At 37.3% G+C, this 22,709-nt stretch overlaps 1 protein-coding gene across 2 annotated transcripts in view; it reads left to right on the top strand.

Annotated features, from left to right (window-relative positions):
* Nucleotides 1-22,709, top strand: part of LOC107326205 (kelch domain-containing protein 3-like) — a 72,353-nt gene that overhangs the window by 8,934 nt on the left and 40,710 nt on the right. The window contains exons 2-8 of one of the 2 annotated variants that reach the window (XM_025168554.2): nucleotides 1,098-1,178; nucleotides 6,299-6,371; nucleotides 6,724-6,766; nucleotides 8,030-8,108; nucleotides 11,077-11,165; nucleotides 17,145-17,291; nucleotides 17,807-17,858. In XM_025168554.2, coding sequence (XP_025024322.1) covers nucleotides 1,117-1,178; nucleotides 6,299-6,371; nucleotides 6,724-6,766; nucleotides 8,030-8,108; nucleotides 11,077-11,165; nucleotides 17,145-17,291; nucleotides 17,807-17,858 — 545 coding nt within the window. In that variant the 5' untranslated portion in view covers nucleotides 1,098-1,116. The remainder of the gene's footprint in view (nucleotides 1-1,097; nucleotides 1,179-6,298; nucleotides 6,372-6,723; nucleotides 6,767-8,029; nucleotides 8,109-11,076; nucleotides 11,166-17,144; nucleotides 17,292-17,806; nucleotides 17,859-22,709) is intronic. The other variant, XM_088130425.1, reaches the window with a different exon arrangement.

Here is a 22,709-nt window from a genome sequence, read left to right as displayed (position 1 = left end):
TCCTCAAACATTTAATACTACCCATAGTTTTATGTTCCTTTATAGTGTTTTCCTATACATGTCTATACAGAGTATGGGATGGGTTACTTATAAAGAAATATGTATAGGATTATAGGCTTTGCAAAGTCAAGATTAGACCTTTTCTTAAAAATCTGCTACTGTTGCTTTGATGGCAATCTTCCATATGTACATTAAGTTGGTTTTTCCTAGAGAGGGATAGAATGATGGGAGTTTTGAGTATACATTATGGCCAGTGTCTGTTTGAGTTGCCATGACTTCAAATAACCCGGAAATAAATCAGAATTATAAAGGCAACAAAGGTGTGCATGTCTCTCTGTGTATGTTGGTGTCATAGCAACTGTTATCAGAGCAGGTAAAGATAAAACTGGTGAAATTAATACTGGAAGGCTTACTGAGGTTGAAGATACATTAATTCCTGTATTTCTAAAGAAACAGAAGCACAAGGGTAAGTAGAACACAGAGAAAAGAAAAAAGAAGGAAAATTCAATTCTGTTTCATGCTTTATCATTATTGGAGAATTTCCACAAACTAACTTCAAGGAAAATGGCAAACAGAACCATTACTGTTATCAATTTCAGTGAATATGATAATACTGATAGATAATACTTTTTCAGTTGGTGATGTTTAGACATGTTAAAGTCCAGATCCTGTATTTTCCTGCCAGAATTTCCTTTGGCCATGCTGGGTAGAAGTTCTGGGAACTGAATTCAGACACATCTAAATGGACCATGTTGGTAAAAGCTGAACTGAAGATAGCAGTTGAAATCCAAGATTTCTGTATGTGCAGTGTGATTTATCAGGTCCTTCCCATCTTCTGACTACAGTTGTTCATCCTTCTCCTTCTCTTTCTTCCACATAAAAGCTGCTTCTAAAAGTTGGGACAATCTCTAGAATGAATTTTCAATAGAAAAAGGAACTTGTCAGTCCTGTTCACTTTCACAAATGGAAGCATTTCCCAAACTCATACTGGTTGATTGCATCCCAGACATAACACACATTCATTAGTGAGTACCAATAGAAATTCCATTATATACTCTTAGAATAATCCAACCATTTTTTTTTCTTTCCAAATACAGTCTTCTTAGTAGTTCTAAGATGGCATTAGCAAGTGGACACTGGAGTAAAAAAGAAGTGAGTGGAGATCCTCCAACTCCTAGGTATGATATAGTGGTTAAAAAAAAAAAAAACAGAAAAAAGTCAGTCTTCATTTATTTATATCTGTGTGTTGTACTGAAACATAGTATTAAAAAGGTTCAGTGCATTGTTAAATTTCTTTCTTTTTCTTGACTATCTTGTATTAGAATTTAACTTTATATATACTGTAAATAGGTTTATTGTGAATAAAGATTTGATAGTACAATTGTGGTTAGCTTAAGGAAACTATTTTTGGCCTATGTGAAATCTGTGTTAAAAATCATAAATGTCCCCTTAAGAGCAAGAACTAGATTTTCCTCAGCTACAGTTTGTGTGTGGTAGAACTGCATTTCTCTCAAGTCATATATTGGTTGAAACACTATTTAAAAAGACGTTGAAAACATATCTCCTGCATATGTATTTTATGTGTTAGGTAATATTTCTGAACAGTAGCACTTATATCTATAAAATATATATATGCCAGTATAGTTTCCATACTATTCTTGGTCAGTGAGGATAATATGAGGGTAAAATCAAACTGTGAGTGTAATTTAGAATGGTGTGAAACATCTTCCAAAGACCACATTATGCAGACATGTTGCTAATAAGCATAACAGCAACTTATTTCTTATATATTTTTATAAGGCTTAAATGACCTCCTTGGGAACCCTCCAATCCATGATTCTTGATTCTTAAGAGGACAATAATATCAAGGAATATCCATGGAATATCCATGGCATCATGGAAACCAAATAATAGGCTGTTGCTCTTGTTAGTAAGACTTATCAATTGTCAACAGAGATTTAAAGCTGATGTCTCATTCTTTATCCTCTCTCAATGAGAATGATATAAAGAAAATTTCTCTGTGTGAAAGAAGATGTTTTCAGGCTGGAAAAAATGCAGACAAAGTGACTTGGCTCTACAAACTTAGAGGTCCTCTTGATGTTTATATTGCTGTAAGATTTATTCCAATTCCTTGTGATTGTACAACCTCAACTTCAGCAGCTAAGCCAATTTAGTTTTGTGGTCGGCTGTGATGTTTTTGAAATTGCAGTGAAACTACAGTAGTTTGGTTTTGGAGACCCTCAGTTCTATGAAGCCTGCGGGCAATCTGCTTCCTTATTCATGGAAACCCTAGCTCAACCTACCTTCTGACTCCTGGTCTGCAGCCATGCTGTTTTGTCTTTCAAGGGAAAGGTAGTTTAAAGGCTTTTCAGCTCCCCTCCCCATAGGAACCTAGAATTTTTATTTTATTTTATTTTATTTTATTTTATTATTTTATTTTATTGCAGACAGACATTCAAATAAATGAAATATGTACTGTAATAAGTTTATACATAGAAAGGTACTGTATATATATGGGATTATGTACAAGTGATTTAATTTAGTTTTCTTCACTGCTGGATAAGGTTTTTCTTTCTGTTGTTTTTGTTATTACTGCAGGGCCTGTAGAAGTTCAGGGAAGCCTTGCAGTTTTTTGCTCTTGGTCTCAATATGCCTGAGTTGGTACTAAAGAAGAGGATTGTAGGTCCTCTTCACACTGCTTTGAAGGGTTTGGAGAGAGGAGATGGTAGCAATATGGAAGGGAGCTCAGGGCACTGGTTGCCTTTCTCTTCCCAAAGTGCTATTGTCCTCTTAAGAATCAAGAATCATGAATTGGAGGGTTCCCAAGGAGGTCATTTAAGCCTTATAAAAATATATAAGAGATAAGTTGCTGTTATGCATATTAGCAATATGTCTGCATAATGTGTTTTCCTCTTCTTCTGGCCCAAACTCGGCTGCAGACGCCATCTATGATGCCTTGCTGATGAGGGTGGAAATGTCAAGGTCAAGGGCTGGAATCTGCCTGGCTCCTATGGCCCTCTTTAGGCCATTCCAGTCATGCCCATTCCTCTCCAGTTAATATTGTCAGGCAGTCAGTTTATTACAGTCCTCAACCAGTACAAACAATGGATCGATTAGTGCTCTGTGAGTGCTTATAAATCTATCTTAAAAGATAGTAAATACATTTTAAGGCAAAGTTAAAATACATTTATGAAACAACCTGACTAGAATCTGTGAGTGAAGTCCAAAAGGAGCAATCTATGTCTAGGTTATAAAGTAGTACCTAAGTTATATAAAACATGGTAACATCTCTAATTACAAAAATGTGATAGTATCTAAAATGTAAGTAAAATGTGATAATATGTAAAGTTACCAAAACATATGATAATATCTAAGATTACATAGAATACTTCTGCCTAGTGGGAACTTGGCCCGTCAAGGTCCGGCAAATCTTCCACATTGCTGCGCAAAACCTAGCCAGATATGCTTAATAAAAGGCAGCTCATCTATGAGCAGCATCTGGGCATGGGCCAAGTCTGAACAACCAGGATATCTGCTAATCAGAGGGTGGATAAATCTGGTCCGGGTGTCTCTGTAAAAGGAGCAATGAAGAAGAACATGTTCTGTGGTTTCCATCTCTCCAGAATCACATGGGCAGAGCCTTTCAGCCAATGGTACTTTTTTATATTTGCCATCCAATACTGCAGAGGGGAACTTCACTGCCCTCCAGTTGCTGATTCCTGCCCTCTGTGGTCATTTTGGCCTGGGCAGTCAGAGAGACCTGGCTCCCATGAAAGCGTTTGCCCATGTGCTGCCTAACCAGGTATTACACAAGCTCCATATATGGGTTAATGCTTCAGCCTATTTTTAAACCTGCTATTAGCGGTCTGTTAAAAGAGCACTAGAACTGCCATTATGAAAATGAATTGGTGCCTTGGTTGATTTAAACCAAAAATGAGAGCCAGATCCTGCCAGTTGTTTGTTGCTGATTCTATGCAAATAAGAGCATTCCAGATTTTCTGCTGCTTTTACCAACAAAGGGGTTTGCACATAGATAATTTCTTGTGATTTTTTTACTGTATTACTGGAAGCACCATTTTTCATACTCCTGTGCCATTTTACAAATTCCACCAGCTACTTATGGGTGCTACCAGCATTGACTACCCTTGCAGTAGGTACCAATTTAAAATACAAAGAGTTCTTCCTATTTCTCCTTTGAAACTGAGTGACAGGTCACAGGTAGCCAAGTGGAACGGGCTGAATTTCAAGCTGCCAACCATAGCTGCTTGCTGCCATTCCTTTGCAGCACATATTGATTGTTTCCTTCCACTTCTCTCTGCGCCCAACTGATACACTGCATGCACCGTGGAGAAGTACAAGATGAAGCAGGAAGAAACTCCCTTTTGCTTCAGTGTGCATCACTTTGCTTTGCGTGCAACCTGCATTTGAGCTGTTTTGGGGATATGGGTTTAGTGCTTTTCCAGAAAAGCACTAGACCTATATTTAAACCAACAAGTCCAGCACATTTTCAGAAGAGTGCTAAATCTGTGTTCAGAAACAGCCCAAGTAGCAGGTCAGCAATACAGAGACTTCTGTGTCCACAATCTGTTACTCAGGCAACTTGATAAGTGGTTAAAGCCCTTGCCTTAAACACTTTTGCATAGTTGCCCAAAACCACCCCATCACATATTAAGGACAGCAATTGTGACAGTGTTTCTGACTGACAGGTGACACTGGCTGGGAGGAGAAATGCAGCTGGAGGCTCTACCAATTGCTGCCCTTAAACTGCTCCTTGAAACCATGAGTTTAGGACCAGTCCCCAGCCTCACCACTGAGGCAAAATAGAGCTCAACCATCAGGGCAGTTCAGTGTGCCAGTGTACTTCCTGCCAACTCTCTCTAGGAGAGAGGAATGCATATTAATGGGCTGAAAATTCTGATGTGAGGTCGTTTAAATTTGGCTGCTTGCCTGAATAATTAATGCAGTGTTTCTGCTATCCCTAACTTGAGCATTTGTAAATGAACACAAATACTTAAAAGACTGCCAGATCCCACAAGAATCCATCCAGCATATAAAGAAAACTATAGAGGTTTCCGAGTTCTTTCTTTCCCCTCTGAAGCCAAATTGATGTCCACACTGATGAGTTCCTTCCTAGCGATATGGTCCTAACTTTCTCACTCTGGCTGTTTCCTATGGCTTCTCCTGACTTTGGTTAATTTTCTGACTGGGTTGATATTTTAATATATCCATGTATTTTTAGATTTTGGTTTTAATCTTGTTTTTAGAGTTTCATAGGCCTCTTGCTATACAGTAGCAAACTGGAATTTTAAGTGGCAAATAACTACTGTTAAATAAAATTAACAGGAGTTTAAAAATAAAGGTAATGAATAAACATTTCAGAACTCCATATGGTCCCAGTGACCAAATTCCAGAAAACCCTAGAAACTGGGTAAGAACTGCAGCTTAGAAACTGATTGGATTATTGTTGTGATTGCTGACGTGTGGACATCCTTGCCCCAATTTCTGTAATTTCTGTCTATGCTATGTAACTAACCAAGTCCATCTTATTTAAATTACAAGTAAATAAAATTACACTTATTTGATTTAGTGGAGGGGAGGTTTTTCCATGATGGAGACAAATAAAGAAGAGATGATGATGATCAAAAGCAGTATAAATGATGATCTCACTCAAGTATGGAAATACCATGAATTTGTATCAGTAAAATGGCAAACAACAAAAAATGCTTCCACTTTTCTATAAAACTGCTTTCTTCCTTTCTTTTTTTTAAGGGGTTCTATGAAATGTTCACCTTACAGTGTAGCTCATATCACCTGATTTACTCATCTTAAAGTGGCCAAGTTTGGGCAACACTGCTCTAAAGAAAGCCCCACCATATTTACAGGACTTTATTGCCAGGGAAGGGCCCACTGAATTGAGATTATTGCCAATTTCTTTTTCTACTTTGGTTAACAAAAATGGCTGGCAAAAGCATGCTTCTGTATTGAAGAAAGCTTACTCCCAGCACCCTCAGCCATACATTGTCCTGTTGGTACCCAATAGCACTGTGAGGGATATGAGAGATGATGGCACACCACGAAGAAGAGGGGAAGAAATGTTTGTAGTTATGGCTTTTGTGAATAAGCTGAGACTGTGGCAGTTTTGGACCATGAGAAATTGAGTGCCTTGTTCAGCCCTGTGGGAGGATCTGTACTAGGGAGGCCCAGCCGTATGGCTGGTCTCTCTTTTCAGTGAAAGTGAATAGAGTCAATGTTGTGAAAGTGTCCCAAAATGTTTACCATTGTTTGATTTACTATTTAGACATGGACATGCATTGGTAATGGCTGGAAATATAGCATTTATATTTGGGGGCTGCTCCTTTTATAATACGTCTGTAAGTACCAGTTTTCTTTGTTATCTCGTTAATCTGATCACCATTTGGCATCAGCTGTCATGCTTTGAAAAATTGCATGCTTCACCCACTTTTCGCTGTTTGATTAAATCTTCCTTCTTCCACTGGGCATTAATATTTGCTTAAGAATCACAACTTTCTGGACATTGTCTATTAATGGCATCTCAGAGACATGTCTGCTTCTGTCTGGATAATCGTTTGACTATTATTTCTAACACAACTCACTTGAGAGAGTTAAACTACACTTTAATTTTAAAATCTTTCCTTATCTGGATGACAATATTGATGCCCTTTGAATAAAATAACAACTTTAGTCTCTCTCTTTCGTTCTCAGGATGATCAGCCAACATATTTCAATGACTTCTACATGTTGACAAGTGAGATACTATTAATCTTTTCTAGCAGACAGCATGTTCAGGAGTTTATTTGTCCCTTTGGAGTTGCACATCTTTCACTCTAATAGAGCAGTTATTTGTAATGCAGAAAAAAGGTTATCATTGTGAAATAGTGGAATTTTATTGTAAACAATAAAAGAAGGAATGCTTTGAGAGTAGTGTGCATGTTCTCCTATGCACATTCCTAGTATAAAACGTTGCACAAAATCAAATACGTCATTTTGCAGAGTGTATCTTCTGGAGATTTTTTTTGGCTTGATTTGTCCCACTAACATGGTTCATGCTTCACATTGTTTTAACCAAGATTTGTTGAATAAGCTTCCAACGCATGGATTAACACATCATGCTCAACCATAAACCATGGTTTATAAATATAATGGCTAGATTCATGCAACATGCTAGGAGTCAAGTGATGTACAAATTAAACAAGCAAATAAATAAATGCTAAGCTTAGATCAAACAAAACACATTATGGCTTAGAGTAACTGGGTTCATACATTGGGCCAGAGCTATGTGCAGGAGAGTGAAGAAATCCGTGTCACACCGTCATGACAACATGATGCTGTTTTTATCATTTTGATGAAAGGTGGAGTCTGCAGATGCCTCTGTATTGTGCTAAGTGTATCCAATGTTTTATTCTTGAATATTTGATTGAATAAAGAAATGTTCTTTATTCAATATTTCAGGAAACATGCCATGAATGCCACAGTGCTTGATAAGATCACTGCCTGAGTGATCTGTATGTCAACAAAAATTGCACATCACACATGAGATTAAACTGTGATTTTCTTATTATGGATTGTTTTCTAACCACAGTTGTCTGGGTTATTATAACACTGTAAACCAAAACCAAAGAAACCATATTCTGACTTAGCATGAGGTGTGAAACTAGCCAATCATTCCCCATATATATAGTGAAAATATTTCCTCTTCTCCCTCTCTCCTCTTTTCCTGAAGCAGCAATCAGTTTCTTCAGAAATAATTATTCTCCTGTAAACAAGAATAATTAGCTTTTTTACATACCACAGTATAATAATGAAAATGTGGATCTTACAAATGAGACATGTAGTCTTGCTTTTCTTGGAGGGAAATAATTGTGTGAACTCACATCACAATAATTTCTTTAACTTTGGAAATCTTATTTAGATACCAAGGTGTTATGTTTGTGTGTAGGCATCCATGCACATGTACATATAATGATTTATATAATGATAGTGGTAATCTCAAATATTTCCTAATTTTCAGTTACTCCTACTGATTTGACTTGGGAAAAAATACCACAGGATGGACACATCCCTTGTCCAAGGCAAGGGCATTCACTCTGGTAAGCAAGCAATTCAGAAAAAGAAAACTTATCCATCATTTATTGCAGTGTTTTTCAACCTTGGCAACTTTAAGATGTATAGACTTCAACTCCCAGAATTCCCCAGCCAGCTGGGGAATTCTGGGAGTTGAAGTCCACACATCTTAAAGTTGCCAAGTTTGAGAAACATTGATTTATTGGTTCAGAGATATAAAAAGAAACTGATTAATCTCACAAACTCAAAAAAAAAGGAGATCAGCAATGTGCGCCCTTTTTAGGAAGTAAACTGAGTTTCATGCATTCTCCATATTTAACTTGTATTATATTCTAATAGCTCAGAAAATCTGAAATCTTACTTTATATTGCTTCTGATTCAATACTTTCCATTTATGTATTGTCCATATGGAGAGCATCCTACCCATTCCTGGTTTAAAACACGAAGAGCTAGAAAGAAGAAAGTGGCCATTAACCCCAGTAGCTGGTGCCATAGGAGTTATTCTCCAGCACATTAAGGGCACCTAATTGCAGAAGGCTGTTCTGCAGCATTGATTTCAAGCCATTGAGTTCAACCTAAAGAAAGGAAAGCACGAATACTTTCTCCAGAAATAATGATGAAACTAAGATGTACTTGATTATAGTCCTTATCCTAGCTAAGAATAAATGAATTCCAAGATGTTTCATGGTATTGTCCCATTCATTTGTTCTGCACCAAGCAGTTTATCTCAGCTGGTTAGTTCTTGGTAAGGAAGCCATATTTATGATTGTGTATGGATGTCTGTTCTTCATTGTCATCCATAAAACCACCATTTCAATATAATTTCCCATATCGGCAAACTCTCGTGGATTTCAGCAATGGACATTGCACCATCTCTGTGCTACAGCTTTGCTCAGCTGGGAATAACAAAACTGCATTCCAACAGTACCCTTTAGGAGCCCAGAGAGTATCAGCAGCCAAGGAAGCAGTTGCATCAGATCAGATTTGGTGTCAGATTGACTTTAAGTCTCATTATCTTCGGGCAGCATGAAGGCTACTGAAATCTGAAGGCCATTAGTCTGATGTTGTCTGCCTCATTTTTTTCAGCAGTTCAAATATGTAGAAACAAAATAAAAAAAAATGTCAATTATTAAACTGTCAGAAAGCCCATAATCAATTTTGTTCTAAATTATCTTCAATTGCATTTTGGTGCAGGGAGTTGAAATGGAGTCTATCCCAGCTTTCTCCAGAATAATGCAGTTGTGATCAATGGAGCTTGTTTTTTTGGTAAAAGTGTTTTAGATTATAACACAAATAACGTTGTTACTAGTTTACTCTAATTGATTCACATTACAATGCATATATCAATATTGGCATGTAGTGAAAATGAGATATTTCTTTTCTCCATAGAAGCCTCATGAAGCTTTTTTCCTCTTTAGAAGCCTATTAAAGGGGAAATTACTCCACTATATATTATTTTATGTGAATATTTGAAAACATATCTTTTTGGCTTAGGAAATGTTTAACGTCTGGATGCTGGAGTCATCATTCTTCACTTTCAAATTTATTAGGGGGTATAGATATAGATTTCCAAACCTCAGATGCATTTCTTCGCCAACTCTAGCATAGCAGTAGCAAGAATGTGCAAAGTTCTGCAAACTTGTATGAAACAGCTGCAAAAACCATATGGGGAATTTCATGTCCCACCCCTCCCCAAATGTGATCAAGACAGCAGTGGATGTGAATTTGTATTTCTTGATAGAGAAATTTAAAAACACCTAGCAAAGAATACTTAGAAATAACAGCAAGCTAACCACTCCACTAGACATTGGTTGGCTTACACCATTAAAAAATATCTAATTGCCTTTGGGGCATGTTTTCCTTACTATATATGGCTATGCAGACTTCTATAAGTAGCCCCACATAACAAGCGCCACAAGGTGTTCATGTTCAGAAGGTCTCTAAGGTGTTCACATCACTACAAGCCTTTTTTGAACAGGTGATTGCAGTGTGGCATAGAGCAAATTACCTGAAACTGCTACCACTGAACATAAACTTTCCTGTTAGTGAGGTGCTACACACCAAATGCTTCAACCCACCGTGAAAGACGAGAAAGTGATTTTCATGTGTAAATCATCCCTGCTCATTACCTTCAAGTTTATAATTTTGCTTCCATTTGGACCTGTTTCTTTCAATGCACAGGTGTGGCTTTCAGTTTAGAAAAGACGTATGAGAGTGAAATAGGATAGAGGTTAATAAATTTATCCACTTTCTCAAGAAATTAATGTTTTACTCCATCTGCAATAACACTATAGCAGTTTTCCCACTGCCTTCTTCATGCCACGTGACCCCTTATGGAATTAATTACCTTTTTTTTTTCTTTTAGTTTTTAGCAAAGCATTCTCTTCAGGAACCCATTTCCTGACCTAATGGTGGGAAAAAAAAATGTTACACAGTTTATTTGTTTATTGAGTTAGTCACTATTATTTATATGTCCTCATCAAATCATCAAGGCCATGCACTTGTGCACACGCACATACAAACACTGTAAAAACACTACTTGCAGAAATATAAGCTGCACCAGAGTAAAAACCGGTCAGAATGTAGATCACGTATGGGCAATCTATGACCCGCAGATGACCTGTGGCCCTCAGCTGGTTTCCATATGACCCATCTCCCCTCCCTGCTTCTTACCTGATTCCACTGCCTAGCTGATGAATGCTAGAAACAGTGGGGAAGCACACCCACATTGTCGTAATCCTCAGCTTTTCCCAACATTCATCAGCTGGACAGTTGTCAGAGGCACATCATAGAATCCTTCCAGCACTCTTGGTTGTTGAGGACCAAAAGGTTGTCTACTCCCAAATTAGATTATTGATACAACTGTGTAATCAAGAATATTATAGGTCAGTAATACCCTTTGAGGAATCAAGGGTATATTTTTCTACAGAAAATTCTAACCATGGGGGGAAGAAGTTTTATGGATGACTTTAACATTTCAACTTTGCTTTATAGTGTAGTAAAAGGCAAGATATATTTATTTGGAGGGTGTTCAAGCAAGAATGCTGAGTATTGCCTTCCAGGAGTCTACGTCTTTGATCTTGGTGAGTAAAAACATAAATTTCGCAGGATTTATAGTTCATTTAGTTAATGGCAAGTCAGAAGCATTCTTGCTCATGTTTTGTAAAAAACATTTCTTATCCTAATTCATTATTATTTAGGGTCAGCAATGACAACTCACCGTGGTGGCTTTTGATGATCCCATCCATTTTATCAAGTGGCAAACTAGTATTTGCTGTGTGTGTATAGCATGGTGGGGATTCTACTAGCTTTGTTGAATGACCTGAACCTTTTAAGATTAAAGCATAAGTTTTAAGCAAAAATCTGATTAAGTATTGGGACCCGGTTCAAAACTTATGGTGTCCCTCTAGTAAGATTATTTATTATTTCTTTTCATGGAAAATTGGAGCTCATTCTGCACAGATATATTACAGAGTAGTTGAACAAATGAAAGATGAATGCCCTTTGATTAGATCTATGCCACAAAGAGTTGGAGCTTACTTTCTCATGGCACCTAGAGAGCTGAAAGGAATGTATCTCATTTAAAAACAACTCCCTTTTAGATATATCTTTGCTCACTGAAGGTGATTTGGCTCTAAGGTTAGATTCCCTACTGAGAACATTTCAAATCAAACGTTCACTCAGTGCTAAATGTAAGTTCATAATCCACCGTATCTTAGATTCCACTTTAGACTGATTTGTTCCAGAAGAGAAAATGCTTTAATCTTCCATGGGCCTCATGCAGGGCAACATGCCAGCCCTAACTTTGGCAATAGTTGTAAGACTTTGCAATGCAAATAAACACTGACTACCTTCTGAGAAGCAAATGTAGATTCTCTCAGATCTATTGCACACTATTATATGTGCAGAGGTTTTGAGAGAGCTTTTAGAGTAGCCTCCCCATCCTAGTGACATTAAGATGTTTTGGAGTTCAACAAATGGATACATTTTAGTAATAAGGGGCTATGTTTTCAACATCCCTGATTAGCAGCAATTCTTGATCAGTTAGTAGATGCAGAAGAAACATAACCTGGCAAAGTATATTTTTTCAGCTGTATTCCCAAGATGTTGTCTTCATCTCATCCAAATCTATGAGTAACACAGGTTCATGTCATTCTTAGCTATATTACAGTTAATGTTTCCCCACTTAAACTGGCAACATCCAGTTGCAGTTGAAAGATGTTATTCTTTACCACTCATATCAGAGGTGAATCAGGGGATCTATAGCAGATAAGAACAAAGTGACATTGGTCCATTCAAGCTGATGTGGGTATGCCTTCTCCCAATTGGTCACTGATCAGTTTCATCTGCCATCATTCTGCTGTTGTCTCTAAAGTGCAAGACACAGCAATGTGGCTTTAAATAGTGTATCCTAATGTTGAAATAATGTAACAATGTAATACCATAACAGGCTGAAAGAGCATAACACTGAAATGACAGGACCAATTCTTCTCTACTGTTTTTCCCAAACAAAATATGGAAGAATCTGGAGGTCACAGTTTGTTGTCTATATTACAAAGGCTAAAACTGGTTAGACAAAGACCAGACAAGGCAGAACCATTTGTAAACAAGGAACAAATGTACAGGCAGTCCTCAGGTTAAGAACATCCAAGTTATGGACAATTCATACTTATAAAAGGGCTGCTTATTACTAAAAATGGTGGACGGCATTCTCCTTCCTGGAGCCAACGAACCACTGAAGCCAGTCAATGTTTTCATGAACAGCTGAAGTGGTGCATTTTTAATATACAGCCTGTTTTCAGTGGTTTTCAGCAGTTCATGAAAACATCATGTGGCTTCAGTGGTTCGTCAGCTCCAGGAAGGAGAATGCCGTCCACCATATTTAGTAACAGGCAGCCTGTTTGTAAGTATGAATTCTGACTTATATACAAATTTGAGTTAAAGACAGTCTTAGGAGCGGAACTCATTCTTAACCCAGGGACTGTCTGTATTCTACATTAGACTGATCTTTTGCACATATGCAACTCTTTTCATATCTACAATAAAAACTACTTATTCAGTGGTGTCCTTGAAGCTTCTGCAATTAGCTATTGAGTACAGGGCTAGATTTCTGGAGAGAGATTTATTGACAATCTGATGCAAACATTAATGTATGTAAAGAAAGGGGAGAGAAATTGTGCTGTTAGTGACTCAACTTGCTTCAAGACTGTGATCTATTTTTTAAAAATTAAACTTGGTTACAATTGAACAGGATATAACAGAAGGGGCACAAGAAGGAGCCTAGTGATGATGGACATAGTCCCACAGCCAGACCTGCCCCATTTCTGCTACAATGCTGTAACTGGTGGATGCTTTTTTCCCACAGACTACCAATATGTGGAAGAGAGAGGGAAGCAAAGCCAGAGAAATCAACCAACTGCTTTAGTAATCATCCGCTGTGCAAATATAATCAGGATAGTACCTTTAAGCAAGGAGTCAGAGGCAATAGAAGCAGAATAGGCTTCCACAATGGGGTCAACAAATGTCATGCTGGCATAGTTTTTTGTTGACCCAAGGAGGGGTGGATAATACTATCACTTAGCAGTGGGGAGAGACCCTTAAAGGAAACAGGGAGATCAGGACTTCTGCTCTGGAGAGTTGCCGAACAGGAGAGATTATATGACTTGGCAGTGTCAAAGAAAAGGGCAGACATGTGGATAATATTCCCTGCAGTGAATACCTGGGAACTACCACAGAGTAATTATGAACCATAATGTTGCTGAGTGTAGAACCCCAGATTTGTTCCACTGCCGTGTTATACTTTTCATATTTTTTCTGGTAGCACTGCTTAACAGTACAGCAGATTCTATACTCTATAGCAAAGGCACTCACCAAGCATCATTGCTCCTAATCCATGCTCTACCCTGTACAGGTTTACATTATTGCACAGAGACTGGCATAATCCTGCAAGAAAAAATATTCAGCTAGTCATGTCTGGGGAGGCAAACATTTCAACCAGTCCTTAACAATTTACTAGAGAAGGAAGGAAGGAAGGAAGGAAGGAAGGAAGGAAGGAAGGAAGGAAGGAAGGAAGGAAGGAAGGAAGGAAGGAAGGAAGGAAGGAAGGAAGGAAGGAAGGAAGGAAGGAAGGAGGTTCTTGTGATATAGTGTCACCTTTCTTTAAAAGACTGATACTACCTCTGTCCATAGGCTTCATTTCTAAGTCCATTATTTCTGAATTATGCACAGTGGTTTATAAATGATTAACACTGGCTTTCCCACTAAAGAATTCATTAATCCACTTCAGATGCTACACTAAATAATGATTTAGCATTACATCCATGAGCTGTGGCTATGCACACTCTCTTTGCTTTTTTCTCTGGCATAACTTTAAAGAGGAAACTGGAAGTTTTGCTTCTGCTTTTCATTAACTGTGTTTTTTCATCTTGTCCAAACTCACAGGGATCGTTAAATTTAAAGTAAAATTAGAGCAGCCTTCCCCAAGCTTGTGGCCTGGTCTACACCACCTTTAATTCCAAGTCAGCCTGATCATTATCCAATCTGGCCGAGGTTCAGACATAATAAGCCCACGTTAAAAAGGGAAGACAATGTTTCCAAACTCTTTACTGTCCAGAGTTTTTCTACGTAACAGTAGTATTATATTACATATGAATGAGGCTGTTTTTGTGTGGGAACATCACTGAACATATGTATTAGACACTCTTTTCTCTATATAGTTAGGATCACAATATACATACGTGTGGGTATACATTGTGCAATATTGAAAAGCTCATACATAACTTGGGGGATATTATTTTAAAACATGAATGAGAGTAGCAATATAAGAAATGAGGTGAAGATGCTTTTATGAAATGCTCAGTGGTCCCCCCACCCCAAATTTCTTTTTGCATTGTATATGATGAAGGATAAATCAAATACGTTGCTTTTACTTAACTTCCATCCTGTATTACAGTTCAAGAAAACTATACTCATAGCATTTATGTGTGTGTGCATGCTTGTGTGTGTGTGTGTGTTTCATTCTAGTATTTTTTTTCTGGGACATATCACAAAAATCACAAATATTGTTGTGATTTTCTCCCAGGGAAAGTCCCAGATTTAGATATTATGCCCACTGAACAGTAAAGACCAGCCCTTAAATAAAGAAAACAGATGTTGCCCACAGTCTCAGTAACAGATCCATTGGGTGTGATGAATTTAGTCTATGGCTGGAAATATTGGCTGAGATGGAATTGCTTATCATGAAAGGTCTAACAAGAAGGAACAACTCTTTCACTAGGCAGATCAGCATATAGTGGCAGAATTCACCCTCTTATTTTTAAGCAGCAAGGTAGAATACCATCCCCCCACCTGGGTCAGGAAGATGGAGTTCTAGAAGGCTGAGTTCGCCCAACACACTAGGCTAAACTGTGGTTGGCTAGTTTGTGACTTCTTGGCTGTGATCACACAAGACACTTACCCGTGGATAAATTAGTCATTGCTTTCTCAATTAATCCAGTTTTCTGAGTCTGTGCAACACAGTGAACCATAGGGTAGGTAATCACAACATCCCGGAATAAAATGTGGTTGGTGAATTTGCTCAGTTTATTGTGGGGATATGTGATGCAAATCCAACCACTATAATTAATCTAAGGTTCACTGTGCATGCAAACCTAGGTAATGGAATTAATTTAGTAAACTATGGTTCAGTTAATCATAGGTTAGCATGCTGTATGAATCCAGACCCTGTATTTCACAGCAAAAATTTCAAGGCAGTCTTGTACTCTACAAGTAATTCCTGCACTGCTCATATATTGCATCTCCAAAACTTGAGGAACTTGAAGATAAAAACCAACTGCAATTTTTTTGGCCACAATCCCCCTAGCTGCAACATGATAGATAGATAGATAGATAGATAGATAGATAGATAGATAGATAGATAGATAGATAGATAGATAGATAGATAGATAGATAGATAATCTGCTGTTACTGAGGGATGGGCCAGTTATGGCCCACCAGCTGCATGTGTCTTTCACGTTTTTCTTTTGCGGTCCCTAGAGTCACTTTCAGTTATAGTGCCAAATTTTAACAGGATAGTTTTCTGCTGATAATTGTTGGGAAACTGGCATTTAAAATGTAAAAAGCTTGTTTGAATGTTATTCAACTGGTTTTTTTAAAAAATATAGAACTATTTGCTTAGGGGGGTTTTTTCGAGGAGGAGGATAGCTTAAGTCAGGGCTCCCCCCCCCCCCCGCAATGTTTTTGTTCACTGGGCACATTTTGACAGCATGTTATGCTATGAGTTTCATGGGGGTAGACAGTCTCAGCTTGTCAATGCACAAAGTGACATATTCAATCACAAAACAAAACAGTTAAACTGGGCATGGAATCCCAAAGTTGCTGTGGAGGAGTCCACTGACACATTGGTCTCCATGAACATTATTTTGAGGATCCTGTCTTTCAGGAATTCCCTCTCCAGGCCCACCTATTTGCTTCACAGCTCCACATTCAGCAATCTGCCTTCTGTGGCACTTAGCAAGAAAATAATATATAATGTGCCTATCCATAACATAGACACTCTCCAGACCTCCTTGTTGACACAGCTCATATAATAAATGAGCCAACTCTAATTTGCCTTGAGATGCAGAGGAAATGCTATTCATTCTTGTCATTTTTGTAATTCTCTCTGACCCTTTGGTACCTTCAAAAGCTGGAAAAGGCTTCAGCACATGCATTTAGAAGGAGGGGGTAGGCACATTCCTTTACAAAGCAGCTTCAAAGGGGTAGCTCAGTCAAAGCATTGTGGAAGCAGCCCTTCGACGCTTGGCACAGCCCTAATTGGAAGTGCTGAATTAAAGAGCAGCTGTTTGCCTAAAAAATACATTGTCAGTGTAATGGCAGTAGAAGGATCCAGCTTTTAAAACAGTAATTTGCAGAAGACCTATGGAGATCTAAAGAAAAGTCTGCATTGTAGCACTTCTTTCAGTGATTGTATTTTGTGAAAGAAACAGAATGAGAAAGTGGTTTCTGCCCAAGCCAACTTCAAAATAAGAGAGTAATTTACTTTTTTTTTCCTCTCCCTTAAGATTTTTTAACCTGGCAGAAAATCACAACCAGTGGTCTTGCTCCTCAGACTCTTGAACATAGTTCAGCTGTAGTAGGTGAAAGCATCTTTCTGTATGGTGGCATGGAAAATGATATAGCAGTGGATGATCTCTATATGTTCAACACAGGTGGGTACAACTAAATCCTCACAGGACAATTTAGTTTGCTATAAGTCAGTCACTCCACAATTATTTAAAAATGCAGCATATGTTCATAAAACAAATGCAGATAGAAATGTATTAAATGTTCCCATTTGATTTCTTATTTCTGTTAACGTGCAATACAGTTTTGTGTAGACCCCATTATTACATGCTACTCTCTATAAATTGGCCTGAGAGCTAATCCTACTTAGAGCAAATACTTAATCTACTAAATTAAGTTCTACTTTCAGCATGCCTAAATGTAGGCCTAGCAATACATCCCTGTATATATCATCAGCCAACCATGTTAATTGTGTTCTGCAACTATTTATAGAAAACTACCAGGGAAATCTCTGTGAGAAGTAGCTTTATATGGCTTTTGCTCCCTATGTCATGTTTTCAAATGATTTATTTACTATATCCCAGTACTTCTGTACGTACATTATTGCTCATAGTATCTTAAAAGTTTTCTTATTGTTCTAATATTTCACATTGGCGTTCAGTGTCTCACTGTTGGACCCCAGTGAAAACCTCTGGTTCAAACCCAGGTGCCAGGTCAGTGACTGATTATTTTTATTCTTCTTCTAGCCTCTTTGTGTTAAGCAAACAAGAGTTTAATCAATCCTTTTCCTTTGTTGTCAAAGAAATTGTAAATGAAAATTTAAATCCCTAAAGCAGAGGTAGACAATATTCTGTGGCCACGGATCACACTTAACGTTTGGAGGTTACCGTGAGCAGGGATCTGATTCAAAGAGGAGCACATGGGTACATTCATGGGCAGCAGCATAGTTTTTTCTTTTCCACTACAAATGCAACCTCCAGATGTGATTTCCTGGTGTGATTTTAAAGTACTCTTTTCCTCTTACATCATCTTAAGCATTCCTATCCATTTGGGCTTTATTTTATTATAGGTTAACTTCAGCAGCTTATTGATTACTTCACAGCAGAAGGAATACCCCCTCAACTGAATCAATGGTTACCATTGTCTTGAATGCCTTCTAGACCTGTCTTTTCTCATAATGCTACAATAGCACAATGGTTATAACACTTGTCTTGTAAATAGAAGGTTGCTGGATTGAAACCCAGCAGAAACTTTTAAAATAAAAAAATTTAATAGTAATTTTATTAAACATTACAATTTAAAAGATAAAAACTAATGCAAACAAAAAAAGAAAAGAAAAAAGAAAAAAAAGAAAGTTCAGAGAAGAAAAAACAGAAAAATAGAAAAGAAAAAATGAGAATATAGTAAAAAAAGAAATCTATAAAGAAATTACTTCTCCCTTCATCACAGCAAGTATAACCAATTTTAGTAACTTAGCACCTTCTCTTAAAATGCAACAAATGAACTCTTCTTCCCATATCCCATCTATAAACAAATCCATAATACCTCATCATTTCAGTCCTGATGTCAGCAAAAGTCCATTAAGGGTTACCAGAGATAACAAATAAATGTATTTTAACCTTCATCAAATAAACCAGCTTTATATTCCTTCCTTTTACTTCTAATAATCTTGGCCTTTAGTCCTTTCAAATAATGTCCTAGAACTTGATTTCTTTTCATTTTTTCTTTGTCCCTTCTCACAAATTTTTTCAAAGCTTTAACAAGTCTTTTGTAAATCCAATATAGGAAAGTTATCCAGGTCACTGTTTTGGTTTGTTATTTGTATATCTCTTTTATTTATTAAGACATCAGCCAGTTTCTTTTGTATGTCCAGTGTAACATCTTTTTCCATGTCATTCTTGTGGCCTGTCATTTTTAAATCCACTTTCAGATCAGTCTCAGACTTGTCTGGTAAAACTTGTTCCTCTTCTATAATATCTTTTAAACACAGTCTATCTATAATGGCAGACACTCTTAAAATTAACTTCTGGGCCCATTGTTTAAAAATATCATCCAATGTTAAAGGATTTTGCTCCATTCTGTATTAGTAAGTCAAATTTAAGTGTTCTTCTCCTTTAATTGTAATCTTGGTTCCTTCTGGTTCCCTCTAATGTCCAACTTTCAAAGCCTCATCCTATCTTTTTTTTTTTTTACGAATAATTCAAAACAACAGCATTTTTCCATGGGAAGGTTTCTTATAATTAATTTCAAAATCTTATTTCAAATACATCTGGACCCTTAGTCTGTTTGTAACCTTCCAAAATCAATGTTCTAGTCATCCTTCTGCTGTTTATTCCAAAAGAGAGAATTGTTTTTAATCCTTAAACTTGTACTTAAAACTTCTTTCACTAAGGATTGAAGAAAACTCACCCAGTGTTTTCAGACTTGTTGCTCTGAAGGTTCCCACAAGCTGAAAAGCAGTTAACAAACAACTTCCAAAAGTGATTAGAAAAAGAACTATGCAAACCCAGTATCTTTTTGAAGGCAGCAACCATTTGTTTTTTAAATTATTATTTTCCCCCAAAGCTATCTAGTTTCCACCAGCCTTTAAAAAAACAAAAAGTCCCATGTGCACCATTTCATTATGTCTCAGGTCACTTGAAACTCCAGTCAATTGAGATACAAGGATTTCATCTCCTCCATGTTTTACCCCTCTGTAAACTAGTCTGTAATCCTCTTTCATTCCAGCCTACATCTGAATCTAACAGCCAAAGCTAAACAGGATTTTCCCCACAATAAAAGCTTACCTTGTTAGAGGTGACAAATTTCACAGTTGACAATCAGTTGCTTGACTGAATCCTTGAAGTTAGTCCTCAGATCCATCACAATGTTAGCATTTGAATTCCAACATATTTGTCAAGCAAAGAGGATGCAGTAACTGTAGCCACTTTGCCTGGCAAATATGATGGGAATTAAAATGATTGTATTGCCTCCTTGCTCACTGTGAACTATTTACTTGCAGCTTGTTTGGCCAAAACTAGTATAGGAGCCATTGGGGGAGGTATATTCTGTCCTATCTGCTAGTCCATTGTTTGGACTAATTGATCCATCTGGGTCACAATTTGGTTCTGATACTGGAGCAAGACATTCACAACTTCATTGTTGGTTAGCAGAGTTGGAAGAGAGTTTACACCTCTTGTTGAATCCTTAGTCTTTAGGCACTATCTTCTCCAGTAGTGATGGTTGTAGGCAAATCTAGCTGTCAGACTTCAAACCAGCATGGCTATAAACTTAAATCTTAGCTCTCCAGACACTTAACCCCTTATTTTAAACATGGCTTACTCAGCAAAAGGCTTACAGGCATGATTTGGCAAGATTTGTCTCTTTAATCACAGATAAGAGTGAAGCCATATATACACAGAAGATTTGTAAACAGCAGTACACAGAAATCAAGGCCTATATATAGGTAAGTCAAGGTATAAGTCTGAGCTCCAGGATTCAAATTTTAGTCTGTTTTTTCCATCTTTCTAAGAAAATAGAAGACCATTTCAAGACCATTCTCTTGATGGTCTTGGAAGATACCTGATTTATGTAAATCTAACAGTTTCTCAAGTCTGGGAAACACTAGTTTATGCCTCACCCGCTTCAGTCCTTATGAAAGGGTAGAAATAGGATATTTGGCCCTCTGACATGTTCAGTTATTTCTTTTTTTGCCATTTTTATTATAGATGGTACTAAAAAATTCATTTAAAAATTATCAACTCTGTTCTCATAGAAGATTGTTACAGTTTTATCCTTTAAAAAAATTCAATATTATTTATTTCATTTACAGCTTGCCCTTCCTCCACCAGGTCAACACAGGGTGCACAACACTCCTCCAATTTTATCCTTACAAATATTCTGTGACTCAAGAGAAGCTGAGACATAATGATTGGCCAAAAGTTACCTAATGAACTTGATATCAGCACAAGGATTTGAATCTGAGCCTTCACAATCCTAGTTTGCATTCTAATTACTAGGAAAATAATCATGAACAACATGATGGTGATGATATAGTAGTAACATATCAAGCAATAAGCTGATTACTGGTAGAAGTTAGCATCTGGTATCCAGCAGGGTGTGTAGAGAATGAGGAAGATGAGCTTAGTGGAGATATGCAGGCTCTTTGTCTAGGCAAAAGGATTGAAGTATTTTTTAAGTCCAGAACAAGATAGCATTCAGAAATGGCTCTGGCAGATGCCTCTCTAATTCACTGAATGGGGAGGAGGTGCAGCACAATGAGACTAGCAAGATTTTGTTATTATCGCCAATCTCAATAAAAATGGATGTAGTCTTCCTGTGGCATTAATTTCATGGTCTGGTCAACATAGTGGGTCTGACAGGTGTCAGCATCTAGCCAGACTAAGGGAAAATATGATCTCAATGTTAAGGTACATGAAAAGTAACCATAGTCAGGCACTATTTTCTGTGGTCCACAGAAACAGGATGAAAAATAACAGGTGTAAGTTGCAGTAACCTAGATTTTGTTTCAATATAAGGAAAATCTTCCTGACATTAAATTCTGTATAACAGTGGAACAGTACCTATAGAAGTTGTGGGTTCTCCTCTGAAGGTTTTTGAGAAGAGGTTGCACAGCCACCTCTCATACATAGTTTAAGTGGTTTTCCTGCACATTGCAAAGAGTTGGACTAGATGATTCTTGTGATCCCTTCCAACTCCGTAATTCTGTGATTCTATTAACTCATTCAAATAGCTAAGGAGGGTCAGATTTGATTAGTACTTGGATGGAAGTTGACCAAACATTCCAGAAGAACGCAATGGTAAACCACATTATTGCCAAACACCAGAAAATGCCAGGGTTGTTGGTTAAACTGGGAAGTTGACCAAACATTCCAGAAGAACGTAATGGTAAACCACATTATTGCCAAAAAAACCCACCTACATGGAAGTGTCCAAGAAGTTACAAGAGTCCACCTTGACTTTTCTTATAGTATATAGCAGCTATGCCTGTACTAAGATATGCTTTTGATAAGAATATAAACAGCACTTTTAAAATTCAACTTCATTTTATATTCTGCAAGTTACAAAATTTTATCCGTGTTTCCAACAAGCAGGATGTTATCAGCCAGTCCTCTGTCCAAAAAATTTTATTTCATTAGGTGCTATCCATAAATCAAGATACTACCCAAGAAACATAAATGAATTTGATTTTACTATTAAGCTCTATGTACCACTGCCATAGTCCTGCATAGTTTGGTGCTCAAGTGCTCACCCAGGAACAATTGTCATGCACCTCAGGGACTTAACAGAACCATGTAAAAAGTTTCCTTTATGTAATTTAAATAAGTTTTCACCTGATCCATTGCTTTCAAGAATGCTGCTATAGCTGAGATAGCTAAGATCAGCTTATAACCATTTTCAAAAACATTCAATGTACAGTTCCAAGTATGAAGAAGAACACTTGGCTTATTAATATTTTGGCATATGCACAAAAACCACAACATGACAAATCGCAGCCAGCCAAAAATCATTAGAGTATGCAATGCACCCGCGCAAATCTGCAAGCATGACAAATTAGGAGCAAT

The sequence above is a fragment of the Python bivittatus genome, unplaced genomic scaffold (assembly GCF_059951505.1).
Source record: "Python bivittatus isolate LINGU-HERP-01145 unplaced genomic scaffold, Pbiv_v1 ctg000850_np1212, whole genome shotgun sequence".
Taxonomy (NCBI): Eukaryota; Metazoa; Chordata; class Lepidosauria; order Squamata; family Pythonidae; genus Python; species Python bivittatus.
Note: the sequence above shows the minus strand (reverse complement) of the source record. Positions and strands in the feature narration are given on the sequence as shown.